General features: G+C 42.3%; 1 protein-coding gene across 1 annotated transcript in view; it reads left to right on the plus strand.

The window, feature by feature from the left end:
- The window catches only part of LOC147030116 (unconventional myosin-X-like), a 241,191-nt gene that overhangs the window by 171,174 nt on the left and 48,260 nt on the right, over positions 1-21,757 (plus strand). Inside the window, exons 24-33 of the mRNA XM_085873826.1 lie at positions 291-330; positions 423-1,166; positions 3,379-3,502; positions 9,127-9,370; positions 9,536-9,631; positions 9,721-9,814; positions 10,007-10,062; positions 13,524-13,666; positions 13,936-14,145; positions 14,233-14,390. Of these exons, the coding sequence (XP_085729952.1) occupies positions 291-330; positions 423-1,166; positions 3,379-3,502; positions 9,127-9,370; positions 9,536-9,631; positions 9,721-9,814; positions 10,007-10,062; positions 13,524-13,666; positions 13,936-14,145; positions 14,233-14,390 (1,909 nt within the window). The remainder of the gene's footprint in view (positions 1-290; positions 331-422; positions 1,167-3,378; positions 3,503-9,126; positions 9,371-9,535; positions 9,632-9,720; positions 9,815-10,006; positions 10,063-13,523; positions 13,667-13,935; positions 14,146-14,232; positions 14,391-21,757) is intronic.

Consider the following 21,757-nt stretch of genomic DNA (forward strand, 5'->3'; position numbering starts at 1 on the left):
GGTTATAACTTCAAATAAAATAGCTTTTGTAAGTATCTACCAGTACATAGTGTGTGCGTGCATGCGTTGCTATGTCTGGCTTCCTTCTTGGGACGACGGTGCAGTAATTTGTCTTTATTTTGATTATGTTCTTGGTGGAGTTCATGAGAGCATCAACACATTCTGAAAACAAATCTGAGTTGTAAGTACAAGAATTGTTAATGACAGGGTACTGAGAATAGAGGAGATCATTAAGTACTGAGAAACTTTTGAAGGATCACTCACCAGTGTCATCATTTATTATCCAACAGGGAACGCGAGAGGCTTGAAGCTGAGCTGAAAACTTTAAAAGTAAGTTTCGAATTTTAACCATTGACGTTTAGTGCAACAAAGTAGTAAAGGTATTATCCATACACAATTGAGTATTTCCTTTTTAATTGCAGGAACAGGAAGAAGAGCGGCGACGACAAGCTGAAGAGACTGGGAATATTGAAGATGTGCAAGAAGATGAAGCCACGCAGCTGATGCTTATTGAGAAACTAGAGAAAGATATAGAATTGCTTCAGCAGCAAAGAGAGGCTGAGGATCAAATCACTCAGCAGCTTGGTGTGGAAGGCCAGTCAGGAGAGGCATGGCAAGCGAGAGAGGACGCTATCCGCCGTCTGGAAGAAGAAGCTGACCAGGCAACACAGGATTTCCTCGAAACTCTTGACTTTGGTGAATGTGAGCCATGTGAGTCCCACGTGCAGCAGTCCCAATCAGATGTGGATGATCTTGGACAGACCAAGCCATCTGTGGAGATGACTGCAGCTGAAAAGATGTTGGACAGAAAGCAACAAGCAGTGGATGATGAAGATGAAGGTTTTGTTGGAGGAGAAGAAAGAAACAGAATATTGCAGCAGGGCACACATGTTGATCAGCATCCTTTGAATGGTAAAACAAATGGAGAATTAAATAAAGTACAGAAAACAGGGGCTGGAGAGCAGTTGACTGAAGATGTGGAAGAAATTTCTGAGCCCATCTATGATGCACCCATCCTGGAGGAATTTGACCTCGAGTTTGATGAATCTGGAAGTTTCATTGATACTGAAGGCACAATCTCTATTCGCCAGCGGCACGATAAGAGGCAGCTTCCATCGGAGTACGAGTCGCGCTATTCCTACAATGGTTCTATTGGACAATCAACGGTGAGCATTATGTATGTATGTATATGTAAGTACGTATAAGTACTGTAATAAAAACATTTTTATGCGAGAAGGGCATTCGGTGGAGCGCATACCTCTGCTACGTAATGCCTGATCCAGGAAAACATATCGGGCCAAATACATTTTTGAAATATCAAGCTATACAGTACTATATCGTTTTTGGCCCTATCTCTCAATGGTGAAGAATCACTTAAAAAATTATTTTAGTCGGTTCTGGATCTGGATCTGGATCTTCACCAAAATTGAATCAGTTCATCCTTGTCTCACATCGAACCTGTCCACAAATTTTAATCCGTATCCGTCCACAACTTTTTGAGATATCCTGTACACAGACAGACAAACAGAAAGAAAGAAAACGTATCCTCCTTCACCTTCGGTGGCAGAGGTAAAAATGCAAAAAGATGTAGACAGAGGTGGATTGAGATTTTGGGGGGGGGGGCACTTGGCACAAACAAATATTTAGGCCCAAAGGGGCCAATAAAAAGAGTACACGGTGTTATTGTCACACGAGCTTAACCAATTGTTGCTTTCGATTCGACTGCAAAAGAAATCTTGAGGAATTCCCATGTTTTATTACTTTTTTCTGCCTTGGAATTTTATTTTAACATGTTAAGGTGTTCCATTACCAATCAGCTTGCTATCGTGTGGTTCATTCCTTATCGCATGGTATCATTCCTTATCAACCGCTTCGTTAGGGTGCTTTCACGAGGGCTTAAGCCACTTGATGAGCACTCTTCAAGCTGCTTGGTAATGAAACTTGCAGGAGTGTGTTCAGTTACTAAGTTTTTATTTTTACTTTTTGTATACATTGACGATGTGAGTGGAAGAGCTAATAGTTTATTGTAGAGTGCTCGCCAAGTGGCTTCCATCAAAACCATCGCTAAGGAACAGCTTGGTTAGTACGTGATAGCAATCCGATTGGTAACCGAACGCACCCCAGATGTGCTCGACCGAAGACCCTTTTCTGGTTCTGCTACTTGTGCAACGAAAAAAGTTAATTCCGGATGATTTTCAACCCTTTTCGCCTTTTTTGAGCCATTTACTGCTTTTCAGCACCACTGGGGTAGTTCTGTTTCATCCTCAGGATAGGTGCTCTGATTTCAAAAACCGCAACATTTGTGCAGACGCTGCGTCAAGGCTCAAGGAGCGGCAGGTGAATTTCTTGGTGAAAAAGCAGGGATAGAGGAGGAACCAACTTTAATCACATTTATTGAGGATACAAGATCCAATGCCCATGAGATCCTTTTGTAAAGCAGGTGTCAAGGGTGACCACTTTCCTGTGGGAGACTTTCATGTCTGAAATGGTACATTATGTGGTGTGGGGGGAATTGATAGTGAGAGACTGATTTTGGATGTGAGCTTTTAAGACAAAAACTGCTTGAGCAATCTTTCATGAGCAGTATCTCTTTGGGATCCATGTTTGGTGAGTGAAGGAACTGAGGCGAAGAAAGCACAAGCGACTGACTGACCTAATAAGCTGCTATCAGGTAGTGGACGACGACAGAGACAGAGAAGACTGTCGTAAGCATATTGGACTGGGAATTGGTTACAAATTTGGCATTTTTTAAAAAGGGCTGCCATTGCGCCAATGATGCAATTCCTCCTGTAAATTAGAGCAAAAATTTGGAAAGTGGACGACGGTGCCAGTGATAACTCACCTAATCTTTGTGGGATATTTTACAACATGCAACTGATGACAGCAGATTGGACACTCGGCTTAATGGCCTTCCAAGGAAACGGCACACTTTGTCACGCAGTGCCATGATTGAAAAGCACCAATCCAGGTTTACATTACAGATCAGCGTCAAAGGTAAGTATGCTACCTCTGCACAATCCTGTCAAGTCCTCCGTCAGTCGGCGATAAGTCACGTATGACGTCGCTGTTCTTCAAGTTTCCAATGAAGAATACGTGTGAAGCATTCCTTCAAATTACCTTTTCATATTTTAAGCATCCCTGTCATCAGTTCCATTGTCTCATGTTACATAGTTTGCTTCGGTCAGTTCGGTGTGATAATGTTTTCTCAAAATATGCCTTTGGCTAGTCTCTAAGAAGTGATGAATTGCCAACAATTCGAACATTAACGCATGTTCGAGTTCCAGGTGTGAAATGGTGACTATTTTCTGGTCACTTGTATTAAACTGAACAAAACGTGAAATCTTCACATTTGAGTAAATCATCAATATATTGGAACAGATTGGAGAAAGCGATGAAGACTTTGATGCTGGTTTTGATGAAGATGATGATACAACCTCTCGAAGAGATGGCATCTACTCTGTAGCAGGGATTCCGTATTTCAACAGTTTCCTTTTTGTCAAGGGTAAGGCTTCTTCATGCACGATCAGTTTCCACTTATTGCACATGCCATTTCGTGTAACAGCTGAAAAGTTTAAAATCAAAACAGATTAAATCGGTAAATTATGTTGTTTGTACTTGTAGATTATGAGGATGTTATTTTCTTTTTTTTGAGCTCACGTGGAATGTAGTTCCAGGGAGCTTGTAGGATGGTGTGTTGTCAGTCCGTCCGTCCACAAATACTTGCAACTTCTTCTCTGAAACTACACATACGATTTCAATGAAACTTTACCACAACGTTAAACACTGTGTACGTACAAAGTTTGTTCATAGCATTAAATAAAATCGGGTCCTGAGAGGGTCTATGGGGGTTGACCCCCCCAAAATAGTTTTTTTTTTATGCATACCTTGTCGAAGCTGGTATGAGAGCTAACACACAACGCACAGCAAGGGGCGCATGAGACAAGAGGGGTGGGAGTGGGAAGGACAAAACATGAGGAACAGAAACATTAGGAGATTTGTGGAATGGAGAGGGATGGGACAGGGAACACGGCGTATACAAGATTACATTACAGGGACTTTAAGGAAGGAAAGCAGGGAATTTGAAGGAGGTGGGCTTGGGGTGGATTAACGGGGGTAGAAAAGATCAAGGATTTGGAAGGGGGTGGTGGTGATAAGATGCATGACATCAGATAAGAGGTGGTGGTGAACAGCTGTTATGAAGACCTGGAGGGAAGAATGGGATTGAATAGAGTCAGTGAGTTTATTCCAAAGGCAGGGAAAAAGAGGAATGAAAGAGTGAAGGTGAGCAGTGCTTCGTGATTTTGGTAGTTTTACCATAAGGGGTAGTTGGCGGACCTTGAGCGCCCTGCGGAAATGTGGTGGGGACAAATTGCAGAGAGAGCAGGGGGGCGAGACTGGAGAGGAGATGGAGAAGACAGAAAGACCACCGACCTGCCTGCGGTGAGAGAGTGAGAGGCCCAAAGACTCAGCCTCAGCGCGGGAGATGCCAGTGATCCGAAATGCCTTGGTTTCCACAGTGTGAAGCCGAAAAAGGTGGGAGGCAGGAGCACGAGGCCAGAGGAGAGAGCAGTACTCCATCAGGCTGTGGACAAAAGCTTTGTAAGTGGTCAGGAGCTCAGGTGGGCCGAGGAATTACTTTGTATGATTGAGGATTCCCAGTCGGCGACTGGCTTTGGAGGCCAGGTTTGAAATGTGGCTTTCCCAGGAAAGATCATGGCAGATAGTGAGACCCAGAAGCTTGAATGAAAGGACTTCTTCCAGAGGTTTGTTGAGAAAGTGGATGGGGGGGGGTGGGGGTTCTAAACGGCCTTTTGGAGAGACATGGTGAGAGTGTGAGATTTGTCCGGATTGAAAGACATGTTCCACGTGTTGGACCAGTTTGTGATTTTATCCAGATCTGCAGTGAGCGAAGAAGCTGCTGCTTGCCGGTCTGAGGGATGACAGATGGTACGGCAGAGGATGGAGTCATCAGCAAAGAGGTAAAGAGGATTTTCCAGAGAGTCGGAGAGATCACTGATGAAAACCAGAAAAAGAACAGGGCCCAGAATGCTACCTTGAGTAACTCCAGCCTGGAAAGGAAGAGGGGATGAAAGAACTCCATTTAGGACCACACGTTGGCTGCGACAGGAGAGGAAGTCTGTGAGCCATGAGTGGAGATGGTCTTGGATACCATAGGAAGAGAGTTTGTTGAGCAGGGCAGGGTGCCAGACTGTGTCAAAAGCACGTGATATGTCGCGGGATATGACTCTGATTTCATGTCCAGCATTGAGGACCTCCATCCATTGTTGGGAGAGCAGAAGCAGCATATCCAGGGTAGAGTGACCTGGTCTGAAACCAAATTCATGATCAGAAATCAAGCCCTTGGAGAAGAGGAAGGATTCAATGTCTGCAGCGATGATGGATTCCATAACCTTGCTGATGATTGGGGGAAGGCTGATTGGTCTGTAGTTGCAGGGATCTGTTTTTGCACCTTTTTTATGCAGAGCAGTTTTGCTTTCTTCTTGCTTTCTTTTGCGAAAGTGAGCGAAAGTGTTTGCTTTCTTCTCAGAAAATACACATGCAATTCTAATTAAACTTGACCACAACTTTCATCACCCATGATGGACTAAAGTTTGTTCACGGCATAAAAAATCGGGGTCTGAGGGGGTCTACAGAGGAAGTTGATGGGGGGATTGTCCCCCCTAAAGAGGTATTTGCTTTCTTCTCATAAATGACACGCACACAATTCCGATGAAATTTCACTACAACCTTCATCATCCATGACGTACCAAAGTTTGTTCATGACATCAGAAAAACTGGGGTCAAAGGGGGTGTAATGGGGGGTTGCCCCCCAAAATATGTATTTGCTTTCTTCTCCTAAACGACAAACACAATTTCGATGAAACTTGTCCACAACCTTCATCACCCGTGATGTACCAAACATTGTTCACACTGTTAAAAAAACAAAATCAGGGTCTAAATGGGTTTATGGGGGGGAGGGTTTCCCCCCTAAAAGAGGTATTTGCCTTCTTCTCAAGAAACGACACACACAATTCCGATGAAACTTTTATAACTGGACCGGGATTTAAACCCAGGATGACAGTTTATAACTGGGCCGGAATTTAAACCCAGGATTACAGTTTATAACTCGGTCGTGATTTAAACCCAGGATGACAGTTTATAACTGGGCAGGGATTTAAACCCAGGATGACAGTTTATAACTGGGCCGGGATTTAAACCCAGGATTACAGTTTTTTACTCGATCGTGATTTAAACCCAGGATGATAGTTTATTACTGGGCCTGGATTTAAACCCAGGATTACAGTTTATAACTGGGCCGGAATTTAAACCCAGGATTACAGTTTATAACTCGGTCGTGATTTAAACCCAGGATGACAGTTTATAACTGGGCAGGGATTTAAACCCAGGATGACAGTTTATAACTGAGCCGGGATTTAAACCCAGGATTACAGTTTTTTACTCGATCGTGATTTAAACCCAGGATGATAGTTTATTACTGGGCCTGGATTTAAACCCAGGATGACAGTTTATAGCTGGGCCGGGATTCAAACCTGGTTAGACAGCTTAGAGGCGAGTTTGCATACCTCAATGTTATCCTGCCATCCTCGGTTGTATCTTAATAACACAATGTTAATAAATAAACTGTGATTACATGATTTTCTTCTACTCTCCACTCCACTCCACTCCTCTGGTGTTCCTGGATGGTGTAAAATAAAATCAGACATACAGGAATTACTGTACCTTTGAAAGAGTGAAAAAAAAATTTTGGAGCCATTTTATCTCAGTTCTGGGGATCCTATTATTTAATCATATCATGTCATGTCGGGTGAGAAAAAAGTCGATCTTTCCTAAAAAATTTTCCTATTTCACTTCAGATTTCGACATAATTGTTTAGGCCATGATTTTCAATCGTCAAATATAAAATCAGATTTCGAATATCAGCTTTTAATAAACCTCCACGATACATTATTCAACCTTTCTAGAAGCTAATCGCATTGCACTAAGCCCCCTAACACAGCCGATCAGTGTAACAGATGAGCAGACAGTCACCCTTGTCTTGTATGTTAATATGCATCGACCTAACGAAGCAGAAGAAATTTCCTTTGGGAGTCAGATTAATTATTTTCATCCCATTTGCCAATTTGGCTTCATTTCCAAATCACGTACCACACAGTCCAGCCTGACGATCAACGCAAATGAACCGAGTTCTTCCAAGGTGTGAAAGCTTCTTGGTTTTTTTTTTTTTTCAAAATGAAGGAATTCTGAGGAGTCGAAATGTTGTTTTTTTTTTGTTTTTTTTTTCCTTTTCAAATATTACAATTAATTTTTGAGCCCAAAACACCTTTTCAAAAGAGTTTAGAGGCCAAAACATGACATTTTCCTTTTCAAAAAGAGGTTACATTTGCAACATCACAAGAAGTCATGCCCAAAGCATGAATTATTTTCCAAAGGCATCAGGATACTCACTCACCAATAAGAGAAGTGGGTTGCACGACATGGAAACTGTGGATGAAAAAAAAAAACACCTCCCTGTACTGGAAAACGTGGGGACAGGAATACTGCACTGTAAATGGTGGGGACTTGTCATACCCTCCACCACCTGGAGGTGGTGCTTCACGATACACATTCACACAGAGAATTCGGCTCCCCACCCCCATCCCCCTCAAGACCACCGGCAAAGATAAAAACACCCTGATACATTGATTGGGGTCATGCTGATCCCATATAGCAAGTCTGGATGTAATTGGCCCAGAACTGAAGGAGGAGTAGCGCGACAAACAAACACACAAACACCGGTCCGTGAATTATAGTGAGGATTTGAATGTCCAATGGATGATCTTCTCCAGGGGGGCAATACTGTACTTGTGCAGAATGATGAGCAGCAATTTATTAACATCCACTCACCTGAGCAGTGAAAGTATGAAACCTCGAGTTAGTCATAGTAGTCGTAGAACTACTACTACTACTACTACTACTACTACTACTACTACTACTACTACTACTACTACTACTACTACTATTACTACCACCACCACTACTACTACTACTACTACTACTACTACGACTATGACTCCTACAACTTGTGCAGTTAAAATATCTCAACGGAAGAAAGACTCAACAGCATTGCTGCTCAAAAGGGTTTGATGTAAGTGCGCATTCACACAGGAAGATCTGTGATGTCATGCCAATTACCTCGAACACTAATAAATTGGCAAGAAAATACAATTGTATTTCAAAATTCACAATTAACTAAAATCTATTTCCACTTTCAATTTGCATAGATTACATCCATACCCCCTCCCAGTCGTGGGTGATAGACAAAAGCAGGTCAGCAGACTCGGGTGGCATTAAGGTCTTGCACATATTAAACAAAAACCCCAAGCCGATTGTTATAAAATGCCTATCATTTAATACACTATCGTGCCAACGGTGAAGGGATACTCCTTTCCAATTGTGATAATTGCTAACACATGCTTTTGTTTTGCATTAGCATCGATATAATCAGTCAGAGAGCAGTCCCGTTGCTTAGATTTACAGTTATTTCCCAGAGGAGGATTTAGCAGTTACAGTGACAAAAAGAATCCACTGTTGGAGTGTGCGCAACTTCATCGGTCGGATGTCATCCATACTCAACACAAATACAACTTAAATGGCACTCAGAACAGTTTGTTTTGTATCCCACTGTTGGGTCGGATCTGCATCCGGATCTTCAACAATGTTGAATCGATTCTTCCTCGTCACACACCCAACGTGCCCACCAAGTTTCATCCGAATCCGTCACCAATTTTTTTGAGATATCGTGCGATATATCTTTTTTTTGGCCCTATCTCTCAATGGTTAAGAATCACTTTAAAATTAGTTTCCAGACCCTGACCCCGACTGTGTCCCGTGATCTGCAGCACTGTTTAAACCTGCACGTTATTCTGTGGTGGTATGTATTCTGAAATCTGAAAAATCTGAAAAATATCTGGTATTGTTTCCTTGGCCTGAATTTTTTTTAATCTGGTGGAAGGGGTGGTGGATTTAAAAAAAAAAAAAATATTCTAAACTCTTAAATCCAGAGAGAGAAAACTAAAAATAGTGCATAACATTTGACCGTTATGTTATTTGCCATCATTGTCCCAGGAGGGCTCATGAACATCTGGAAGAAACGCTGGTGTGTGCTGAAGGATGAGACCTTCCTTTGGTTCCGTGCCAAGCAGGAGGCATTAAAGGCTGGCTGGTTGAATAAAAAAGGTGGTGGTATGTCTACATTATCACGTCGAAACTGGAAACGCCGTTGGTTTGTCCTTCGAGGAGAGAAGCTGATGTACTTTGACACGGACGGTGAGGACAAGCTCAAGGGATCCATCAACATCCGTGAGGCAAGGTGAGTCAAATGTTATTCTCGTTGTCCTCCCCTCCTTTACTCCTTTACATGTCCGTTTAGTTTCCCTTTCTTGCAGAATTATTATTTATTTTCGATAATGCGTCGTTTGTATTCTGTATAACATCTTCCAACATAACTTTGTATGTTTTGTTTCTACACTGGCAGAGAGATTGTAGACAATGCCGACAAGGAAAATGCAATTGATATTGTCACCCAGGATAGAACATATCATCTTATCGCAGAATCTCCAGAGGATGCCAGGTATCAATGTAGTTTTACGAGATCCTGATATATTGCTAAAAGTTACATCATTTGGCTGTCATAACGTGTGACATTGTGGGATGTTGCAGCGATTGGTTCAATGTGCTGTCCCGTGTCAATGGGGCCTCAGACCAAGAACTGCGTGAGATGCACGACGAGCAGGCAAATCCAAACAATGCAATGGTGTGTTTTGTTGCATTGCAGACAGATGAATAGAATAAGTTTCAGCAACACTGTCAATGATCCATACAGACAAAGGGGAAAGTTATTTGTGTGTGTGTGTGTGTGTGTGTGTGTGTGTGTGTGTGTGTGTGTGTGTGTGTGTGTGTGTGTGTGTGTGTGTGTGTGTGTGTGTGTGTGTGTTCCCATGCACAGGGCACAATTGATGTGGGGATGATCGACTCCGTATGTGCATCAGATAATCCTGACAGGTAATCAATACTCCAAAAATGAATTTGTATATTTATATATTAATTGTTTGTTTGTTTATATATTCTCCAAAAATGAAAATAAAACTAGCAAACCAAATCCAACCAAATTTTAAATGCTGCCTAAGGGTGTGGTATGTATGGTTTGGTTTCTGTCTGGATAAAATAGCTGGTGGAAGGGGTTCATGGTATGCCTGGTGTTGACTTAATGGTTAGGGTGGTGGGCTTGGGATCTGAGGATCCTGAAATCAAATCTCCCTTGGCTGTAGAATTAATACCAGGTGGGGTTGACTCTGCCTGTCATCCTTCTGAGGTCGACAAAATGAGTGCCAGCATGCTGCTATCCTGTGTCGGAGTGGTGACCCATCCAGGAGTGTGTCCAATAGCCAAGAAGACTGATTAAGCAGCACCAACGCTCTGCACAGAGTATGGTCCCAAAGGATGGAATTGGTTCTTGGTGGGGGAGGGGGGGGGGAAGATGCCGATGTTCTCTGCAAATTTGTCTTGTATAGCGCCACCCAGTGGTAGCCTGCATTACAACTCATCTTCTTCTATAAAGAAAATTTAACCAACTTGATAATTATGCATTATGGTGATGTTGAAATCTGACTGATAAAAATTCAAATTTTCAAAATGTTTCATTTTCATCACTCATTTTAAGCAGAGGTTCAAACCAATGCATCCAACACCGAGCTTTTTTTTTTTTTTTAAACTTTGCATCCAACACTGAGCTCCGCTTTGCAGCCGAGCGGAAGTGATTTTTGCTCACACCATAGAAAGCAGCAAGGTTGGCCAATTGAAGGTGATGTGAGCTGACTTCCGAGCAGATGGAAGATTAACTCGGGCAAATGATTGAGTGAATAGAGCAGAATGTTTGTGAAGTACAATATGTTGTCTTTTGATTAAATCCATCAGCGAATGGACAGTAAAAATGCCATATATACTGTATGTGTATATATATATATATATATATATATATATATATATATATATATATATATATATATATATATATATATATATCAAAATGGTTAACTAAGGTGATGTTAGACTTGACCATGGAGCTCGGTGTCCTCCCATTATGCTGCTGCAAATCCATTAAAATAGATGACCCGTGAGTGTATTGGTAGAAGACAACGCCAATACCCCTGATGCATGAGAGAGCGTCAGCTGCCACGTTCACGATTCCTTTCATGGGCCGGATGTTGGTGGTAAATTGCAAGATGTCGGTGGTGATGAGAGTGAGTCCGAATGGGTGGATGGAGCGAAAGTTAAAGGTTTGTGGTCAGTCAGGACAGAGAATTGCCTGGCCTCTAAGGAGTGGCGGAAGTGCTTGATGGTGTGGTCTACAGCAAGTAATTCCCAATTGAAGGTGCTGTACTTGCACTCTGTTGGTTTCAGTGTTTTTTCGAGAAGAAGGCCAATGGACGCCAATCGGCATCGATGAACTGATGAAGGGCCGTACCGACCACCACTTCAGGCTTGTTGGCACTTCTGGCTTCGGATGAATTAGGAGTGAGACGTTGGCCAGTGCATCTTTGATGGTGTGGAAGGCTGACAAGGTTGGCTGTGACCATCGGAACATTTCAGGGTGCTCACCAGTTGTGAGTTACTCATTCAGCAGCTGCAGCGTTGTGGCTACATTTGAATAAATCGATGGTAAAAATTGACGAGGCTCAAAAACTGTCTGTTTGCGTTGAATTTCCTCGATCAGGCATCCCTCGACTGCTCTGCTCAGGCATGTTAACTGCTCAGGCATCCGTCCGCTCGAGGATAAGGTGCAGGTTATTTGGAATTTCCCGTTACTGTCACTTCAGTGCAAAGCAACAGTTTTTTTTGGCGTCATCAATTTTTACCATCAATTTATTCGAAATGCAGCTACAACACTAGATGACAGTAACGAGAAATTCCAAATAATCTGCACCTTCTCCCTGAGCAGATGGATGCCTGAACAGTTAACACAGTGGCCAAGGAAATTCAACTTCAGGACACCTAATATGCATTTTGTGGGATTGATGATGATGCCGAAGTCATACAAATGGGTGAAGAAGAGACTTCAGTGTTTCTGATGTTTTTCTGTGGTTGTACTGGTGATTTGAATAGCGTCAACTGTATATCCACGGAGCAGAAGTGAAATCCCCGGAGCATCTGGTCGATAAAACGTTGAAAGATTTGTGCGACATTGCGTAAACTCGATGGCATCCAAAGGAATTTGAACAGGCTGAAAGCCTTGGTGACTTCTGTCTTCGATATGTCATCTGGATCAACTGGAATCTGATGGTATGCATGAACGAGATCGACTTTGGAGAAGATTGTAGCACCATGGAGTGTAGCAGTAAAATCCTGAATGTGTGGAATGGGGTAATGGTCTGGAGCAGTCACATTGTTTAAGGACCAGTAATCCCCATAAGGACACCAATTCCCAAGTGTCTTTTTGGGTGCCATGTGCAGCGGTGAAGCCCAACCGCTAGACAATGATCTGATGATCCCACGTTGTAACAAGGGGGTCCCATGGTCTCCATGTAAGGCGTGATCTGGTAATTGATGGGCTGGATTGTCGCCGATGGGCGCATTGTGGATGTTAAGTCATATGAAGTACTTTCTGAACGGATGGAAGACACATGATATTCAACGAAGAAATGGTGGATGCTTTATCGAGAACATGAAGCTGTGTTGAGGCATCCAATAGAGGGCAATGTTTGTCATCTACAAGGAGATTGAAAATAAGGAAAAAAATCCACACCTTGGATCGAGTTGTGTCATTGCATGGTATCGGCAATAGTAAACATCCATGGCAATGAGCGACGTAAACCCAAATCAAACTGGAGGAGACTTTCTCCAAAAGTAGCAATAGCACTGATATTAATGGCATGTAATGAATATCCGTGTCAGTTTTTCTGTTCAACGGCAGATTGCGGCACTCTGCTCACCTCTACCCCTGTATCCACAAAGAAAACGATGTCCACTAGTATAATCCACAAGGAAGAGAAGGCAACTGATGTTTGGCACAGGTGAACTAATCACCAGTAGTTGTGGGCCTTGTCGTTTCCCTGCGGTTGGTACAAGCACTGCAGAGCAATTAGCACCGGACGTAACGTGGTACTAATACTGATCTTCACGGAGGTAACGTGAAGGCGAATGACAGCGCGAGGTATAGCATTTCTCTCTGTCCCTACAAGGGGTACCCGAAGTTGGCAGTCCCATGGTAGCAGCTCCACTATCCTTTGTTTGTGAGCTGTAAATCTCAGTTTATAACAGACCAGAGTGTGCCCACAGAAGCCATCTGGCATTGAAGGTGATGTGATGCACATGCGCATGATGCTTGTCATGCCATTGCTATTATTTGGACATATATATCACACCTTTGAATGACCTTTGATAAGATGCAGATTTTCCCAAAGTATTATATCAGGACTTTGCAAAGACGACATCCAATAGTTTTCATGTCGATGCATTTGTTTTAGGCCCAACTCGTTTGTGATAATCACAGCCAACCGTGTGCTACATTGCACCGCTGACACAGCAGAAGAAATGCAGCACTGGATCTCTCTGCTGCAGTTCAACAAGGGTGATGTGAGCGTTGAAGGGCAGGAGTTTGTTGTAAGAGGTAATGGCTTGATTTCAATTCCCTTTGCCAACACATTTGAACACACTTTGTGTGCATTCCATCAGGATCAGAATTTTTTTTTTTCTTGATTCAGTGCTTCACAAAAGTCATTTTTTGTGTCCTGCCTAACTTTGAGAAGTATCAAGTTGCAAATTAGATCGAATCCAAGCAGATAAGTCAAGTCAAGTAGCTCTATAAATTTGAAACTTTGGAAACTGTGCATGTTATACATTACTTTATAATGATAGCATCACAACTTCTGTTTGCAGGTTGGCTTTGTAAGGAACTGAAGAATTCAGGAAAGGGAACCATGAAATCAACGAATGTTCTGCGGCTCAAAAAGAGATGGTTTGTACTAACGCATGTGTCTTTGGACTATTACAAGAGCTCTGAGAGAGGTGCTTCCAAACTCGGCAGCCTCGTGGTCAACAGTCTGTGCTCAGTGGTTCAACCAGATGAGAAAAACTTTCGTGATACAGGCAAGTTCCCCTGCCTGTTCACTTTTATGATACCATTCCCGTTGTCATGCACGTTATATGTGTGAACCAGATGTCTGTTTCCTTTAGGGTACTGTGGTTTTATCGTCCATGGCCGAAAGCACTCGTACCATCTGTACACAAAGTTGCAGAATGAAGTAACACGTTGGGCAAGTACCATCCAAATGGTCATCGACTCGAAGTTACCCATTGAGACACCAACACAGAACCTCATCGCTGATATCAGGGTAAACTTCTTTATATTTTCATCATTCACTTTTGCAGACTATTTGTTTGTTTGTTTGTTTTCTTGTTGTTTTTTTTTTCAGTTCAGCAGAATTAACTTGAGTTCATCAAAAATAAATTTCAAAGGTATCTTGATCCAGGGGCACACCTGGTAAAAAATTTTTTTTATGCAAAGTGATTTCTTCTGTCCATGAAGCTACTTCTATAATAATGATACCTTTTATGTGTTTTCCTCACAATTTGTTTATGCTTTCACGTCCAAGTGATCGAAGTTTTTAAAGAATTATGTGACGGCCATTTTTGTCAATTTTGTACAAACAGGTTTTGAATAGGCCTGAACAGGCTTGAATTATGCAATTGAATCAATTACAGGGTCTACTCGATTTACGCTCGAGATGCTCCTAAAAAAGTGAATGTAAAACAAAAAAAAAAACGAAATAGAAAACGATTTTTCCAAAGGCACAATGTTATATATTGAATATGCGTTCCTGGGTGCAAATTTCTGGTCCGAACCTAACTCTAACCAAAGTATAGACAGTAAATGTGTGAATGCAGTTCCTGTAAATAAATATTGAAGACATAATAACTAAATAAATCGATAAAGGACGTAAATAAATGTTTTAAATGAATAAATTATGGACAGTTTCAATAAATGCGTACAGGACTCACCAATATCTAGCATGCGAGTGTCTAGGCCTGGGAGGTGTGGGTAGCGGTGGAAGAGTTTCTGAGATGGAGACTCTTGACTGAACTTATCACCCTGGACGAAGGGGAGGGTATTGTGTTTGGGTGCGTTTGTCTGTTTCACCACACAGAACTTTCGTGTTTTTCTCCACAACCGCTTGTCGCATTGAGACGAAATTTTCATCATAGGTGCAACTAATCATGCAGAATGTTTTAATGATAATTATGACGTCGTAGGTCATGCGGTGTGGCAGCCATGTTGGAAAAACGGAAAAAAACTTTGGACCTCTGTTATAGTGTAGTAGATAGTAGAAAAATCGTGCAAATTATGATACAAGCATCAAATTTGGCATTTCTGTTCTGCAGGGCTTTCTGATCAAATCTGCCCGATTGGCCATTTGAAAATCCATATTTAGAAAAATTTGAAGAAAAAAAAAAAACTAAAAAAATTTGAAGTCACAGCTGGCTGAAATTCTTGAAGTACAAGTGAACATCCCAGACAGAGAACCAAGGGGAGATGCAGTCATCATTGATGGATCAGCACTTATCAATGCCCTACCTCCACACACTTCAAAGATATTTGATGACTATGCTAAAGAAGACATCATCCCAAAGTTGGAATCCTATGGTGCCAGGTACGAGAGGGTGGACGTAGTGTTTGATGTGTCCCAGAAGTCAAGTCTGAAGTCCGAGGCAAGGTCGAAATGGGGGCAAGGAATCAGAAGAAGAGTGACACGAACCAGTAAGACCCCAAGTAACTGGAGAAGCTTTCTTCGAGATGACAGCAACAAGACTGAGCTGTTTCACTTCCTTGCGGAAAAGATGTGTGAAGCACAGACGACAAGCACAGTCATTGTCACAAAAGGAGAAGATGCCATGAGTAACACAAGGAAGTCACGAGATGCTGTGTCTCCATGTTGTCATGAAGAAGCTGACACTCGAATATTTGTACACGCCAGGGATGCAACGACGGACGGTAGCAAGTCCATTATCATTAAGGCTAATTACACGGACGTACTAGTCATAGCAATATCTGTACTGCCATCCTTACAGGAACTAGGTCTTGAGAACATGTGGATTGCCTTTGGCCAAGGAGCCAAGGAACGATGGATTCCAGTCCATGAGGTAGTTTCTGCAATAGGGCCTGAGAAAGCTAGAGGGATCCCATACTTCCATGCTTTCACTGGATGTGACGTCGTGTCTGCCTTCCACGGTAAAGGGAAGAAAACTGCATGGCAGACTTGGAACGTCTTTGATGATGTTTCTGAAATATTCACCAATCTCAGCCAGCATCCAACATTGATTCGTGATCTTGACTTTTTTGAATTTTTTTTTTGTTTTTTTCAAATTTTTCAAAATTTGGATTTTCAAACGGCCAATCAGGCAGATTTGATTAGAATCCCCTGGAGAACAAATGTGCCAAATTTGATGCTTGTATCATCATTTGCACGATTCCTCTCAAAAATTGCTGTTATCTGCCCCACTATGTATCTCTGAAACCGCATCAAGGAAAAAATTGAAACTTGGCACACGGCAAGTAATCGTCGTGGAGAATAAGTGTGGTTTTTTTAAATGACATCATCGGTGCCTTCATTATGACGTCATAGGTGCATATGTGGAATGCTACATTGATCACTATGAAAATGTTTGAGGATTTTTCTAGGCACAAAATGGTCCACAGAAAAAGATTTCATGATGTCACCGGTCATGTGATTTAGCAGCCATATATTTTTTATTTTTTTTAAACCTTCAAAAAATCTTCTCTGAAGTGGCTGAACAGATCAGGGTGAAGCTTTACACATATGACCGCCGATCCATGAGGAACAAAAAGTTCACACGTATGACATAATAGGTCACATGGTTTGGCAGCCATATTAGATTTACCCGAAAACCCATTAAAAAAAATCTTCTCCAGAATGGCTGGACAGATTGAGGGGAACTTCACACAAATGTTCCTCAAGCCATGGGTGTGCATCTTGTCAAAGATATGTTTTAATGAATGTCATCCCAAGCCATGAATGAGTGATGTGTTTTTAAGGAATCGTGGATAGGTCATATGGTTTGCCAGCCATATTGGATTAAAGAAAAATATTTTTAAAATGTTTTCTCTGGAACCGCTTAATCAATCGACATGAAACTTCCAAATTATGATCGAGGAGTGATGGGGAGAATATGTTTTAAATTTCAAATTTATCGGATGCAGGTTCCTCCTGATGACTTCATCTTTGCTTTTTGCTTGTTCCGGTTCCTTTTGATTACTCCAATGCAGGACTGTACTTATTTGGTCTTCCATTTGATTTGAATTGAATTTATTTTAATCCCATTCTTAATTCAATTGAATGGTTATGAAAAACGTCATGGGTCAGGGACAGGTATCCAATCAAAGCAGGGTTGCATCATAGCGGGAAGTTTTGGTACCCCGTCATCACTTCCAGCAGTTATATAGTAGCAGTTCTAGTGATATCTCTTATTAGTTACGTAACACACCAGTACACAAGCGCCACACAAAATACACCACACAAGACAAGTCCTGGCAAGGCTCTGCAATCTCTGATTACTCTTTTTCTTGTTTCAGTGGCATTACTAATAATTGTCCTCAGTGAGGGAGGAAAGCTCAGCGTGGGGGCAATGTCCACCATATGCTCCCCATGCTCAAATCACTTCAGTACGTCCATTTTAATGTCAAAACTAATAGCTTTATGGGCCTTCTACGTGGGATTGTCAGCTGGAGAACTTGAGGGTCGTTCACCACTCATGATGAAGGGGTTTGGGAGAGTTTGGCACAAAATTATATCAATGAAAGTCAGATGATACCTCTCATGAGTACAGTATGTCCACACAACTGAGGGTGAGAGAACTGGTGTAGTGTACATTGTACCTCCACTTCCGTCGCGTGCCGGTTGAAAATTATATCCCCCGCCCCCTCCCCCCTTCCCCCCCCCCAAGAAAAATAACCTAAAGTCGTAAACTATGAGGCATAAATAGAAAATTGATGAGTACTTTGTCTAAGGTCCCTGGACTCTGTGTCCTTTTCTCCTGACAAGGTGGAGAGCTTGCTATCAAACCTCGCCTCAGATTCTGCAACCGGTCCAGACGGCATCAGCCCACGTGTCCTAAAAACCTGCTGCTCTGCTCTTGCTCACCCTCTCTCTGTTCTATTCGCCCTCTCATTTGCTCAAGGTCATCTGCCATCTGCTTGGAAATCAGCAAACATTACTGCCCTGGATAAAAAAGGTGCAAAAACAGATCCTTGCAACTACAGACCAATCAGCCTTCTCCCAATCATCAGCAAGGTTATGGAATCCATCATCGCCTCAAACATTAAATCCTTCCTCTTTTCCAATGGCTTGATTTCCGATCTTCAATTTCATTTCAGACCAGGTTACTCTTCCTTGGATATGCTGCTTCTGCTCTCCCAACAAGGATGGAGGTCCTCAATGTCGGATATGAAATCAGAGCCATATCCCGAGACGTATCGCGTGCTTTTAACACGGTCTGGCACCCTGCCCTACTCACCAAACTCTCTTCCTATGGTATCCAAGGCCATCTCCACTCATGGCTCACAGACTTCCTCTCCTGTCGCAGCTAACGTGTGACCCTAAATGGAGTTCTTTCATCCCCTATTCCTGTCTAGGCTGGAGTTCCTCAAGGTAGCGTTCTGGGCCCTGTTCTTTATCTGTTTTCATAAATGATCTTTCCGACTCCCTGGAAAATCCTCTTTATCTATTTGCTGATGACTCCACCCTCTGCCGTACCATCTGCCATACCTCCGACCAGCAAGCATCAGCTTCTGTCTTTGCTTTCTGCAGATCTCGGTAAAATCACAAACTGGGCCAACACATGGAACATGTCTTTCAATCCTGACCCATGTCACACTCTCACTATGTCTTTCAGAAAGGAGCGTTTGGAACCCCCCCTCCCCCATATACTTTCTCAACAATCCGCTGGAAGAAGTCCTTTCATTCAAGCTTCTGGGTCTAACTATCTGTCATGTCCTTTCCTGGGAAAGCCACATTTACAACCTGGCCTTCAAAGCCAGTCGCCGACTGGGAATCCTCCATCATGCAAAGTCCTTCCTCGGCCCAACTGAGCTCCTGAGCACATTCCAAGCTTTTGTCCACAGTCTGATGGAGTATTTCTCTTCACTCTCGGCTGGTGCTCCTGCCTCTCACCTTTCTCGGCTTCACGCTGTGGAAACCAACGCATTTAGGATCATTGATATCTCCCGCGGTGAGGCTGGGTCTTTGGGTCTCTCACTCAATCACCGCAGGCAGGTCGGTGGTCTTTTTGCCTTCTACCGTCTCCTCTCCGGTCTCGCCCCTCTCTGCTCTGTCTGCGATATGTCCCCCCAATATTTCCGCAGGGCGCTAAACGGCCACAAGCAACCCCCTTCTGGTAAAATTACAAAAATCACGAATCACTGCTCACCTTCACTCTTTAATTCCTCTTTTTCCCCACCTTTGGAATAAACTCCCACACTCTCTTCAATCCCATTCTTCCCTCCAGGCCTTCAAAACAGCCGTTCACCACCACCTCTTATCTTTCCCAATCCAAAATCTTGATGGTTTTTACCCCTGTTAATCCACCCCAAACCCACCTCCTTCAAATTCCCTTCTTTCCTTCCTGAAAGTCCTGTAGTGTCCATCTTGTATACCCCCATGTTCCCCGCCCCTTCCGTCTCCCTTCCACATATCTCCTATTGTCTCTGTTCCCCACTGTTTTGTTCTTCCCTCTCCCACCCCTCTTGTCTCTTGCCCCCCTTGCTGTGCATTGTGTGTTTGCTCTCATATGAGCCTTGACAATGTATTCAAAAAAAAAGAGAAAAAGGTGTTAAATGGAAAAAAAAAACCGTAAATAGAATGAGTGTAAATTGAGGACTGATTGTGTGCATATGTTTGAATTTATCATGACAAATTGACAGTCTCTCTCTCTATCGAGTACAGCCTGTGGCTGCTGGTTGCATCATTGGTTGGGACGTGGCTATGCTGCTGATGCAGTGTCCCCCTTACCATTACACTGGTACTCATTTTGCCGACCTCGGAAGGATGACAAGCTGAGTCAACCTCCTGGTGTATTTTAATTCAGCGGCCAACGGGGCTTGAACTCAGGACCCTCGGAGCCTAAGCCACCACCCTAACCACTGAGCCAACACCAAGCTGAATTGACAGTAACAAGCTCAATCAGAACGAGCAGAGAATATCTCCCATCCTGCTGACTACATCTCCTTACCATGTGGTCTGGTTTGGTTTACGCTTAGTTTGTGGGACTTACCACCTGTTCCACCAGTTTTCAAGAGAATACTCGAGTTTTATTCTTCAGGCTTATTCTTTTTAAAATCACAACAAAAATATTAAGTCAGATTGCTCCCATTGTTAGCCCAGTATCACTTAACTGTATTACCCTTCTTCAGGGTGCTCCATACGTCTTGTTAACCTCATGTATGTATGTATATATATATATATATATATTTATTTATTTTTAATCTTGTTAACATTTATTCACTTGATGTATAATGTAATGATGTGTGCATATTTCTGTTTCGGTGGGTTCTTGTGAGGCTTTGTACTCATTATACCACCCACTGCTCTGCAGTGTACCCACTTGTGTCAATCACAGTCACCTGTGTGTCACAAAAGGACATGTGCACCACTTTGTTTTGTGTTGCAATGAGTCTTAACATATGCATGGTTATTCGTCTTGCCGAGCATTGATAAATGTGTTAACTTGCAAGCTTGGTGAAGCAATGGAACTTGGTCCAGTGCTTTGTACATAAGGGAAGCAAAATTCCACCTTTTTGCCTTCTCGAGTATTTGTAAAACATCTCGATTAAGTAGCCGGCAGCGGACACTTAAAATATGACCTCCAGTGTTTACCACTAAATGTCTATTTATCTTGAAATACATAATTGTGGTTTAACAAGATTAGTGATGTTGATTTAAGAATGCTAACTTTTGGGTTTTTCTTACTAAAGAAAACCTTAAGTGCACGTCCTTGAAAAATACTTGTTTAACCGAGGAAGTCTGTTTAAAAGTCTTTTTCACAATTCTTTATTGTTTGATTTTCAAAAGAAAATCACTCTTGAACTAAGAATGATTGAAAAAAAAGTAGTATGATTTGATATCAAAAACTATTGCTTCTCCATTCAAGGCATTGTGAATGATTTCAAGTCGTTATTACAATTCATCATTCAAAAATTATTCGATGGGCTTCGTGAAGCATCTCGGTCGCACTTAAAAGACGCAGGCCTTGAAGGAAGTCAAAATATTCATGATGTAAACCTTGCAGCACATAATTGTTCCAAGAAAATGAGGAAGTCTGGCTTGGCCTTCAATTCATTACAAAACACCCTAGGGTAATCTATAATCCCACTAGCACAATAAATTATAGATGTGCTTGATTATAAATGATGAATATGTTCTAAATTAAAACGGCACTCGGTAGAGCACATTCCTCTGCCAGGCTGGACAGTTTACATTTTGGAACGCACCGACGGGCTGGATCTGGATCCGGACATTAACCACAATCGAATCGGTTGTGCTTGTCACGTACGCAACTCGTACACCAATTTTCGTCCAAATATATCCACAACGTTTTGAAATATCATGCTAGATATTGTTCCCCCCCCCCCCATCTCTCAATGGTAAAGGATCACGTAAGAAATTTGAGTATCCGGATCTGGATCTTC

This window comes from Eptatretus burgeri, chromosome 3, assembly GCF_056783735.1.
Source record: "Eptatretus burgeri isolate ZD-2024b chromosome 3, Ebu_testis_v1, whole genome shotgun sequence".
Taxonomy (NCBI): domain Eukaryota; kingdom Metazoa; phylum Chordata; class Myxini; order Myxiniformes; family Myxinidae; genus Eptatretus; species Eptatretus burgeri.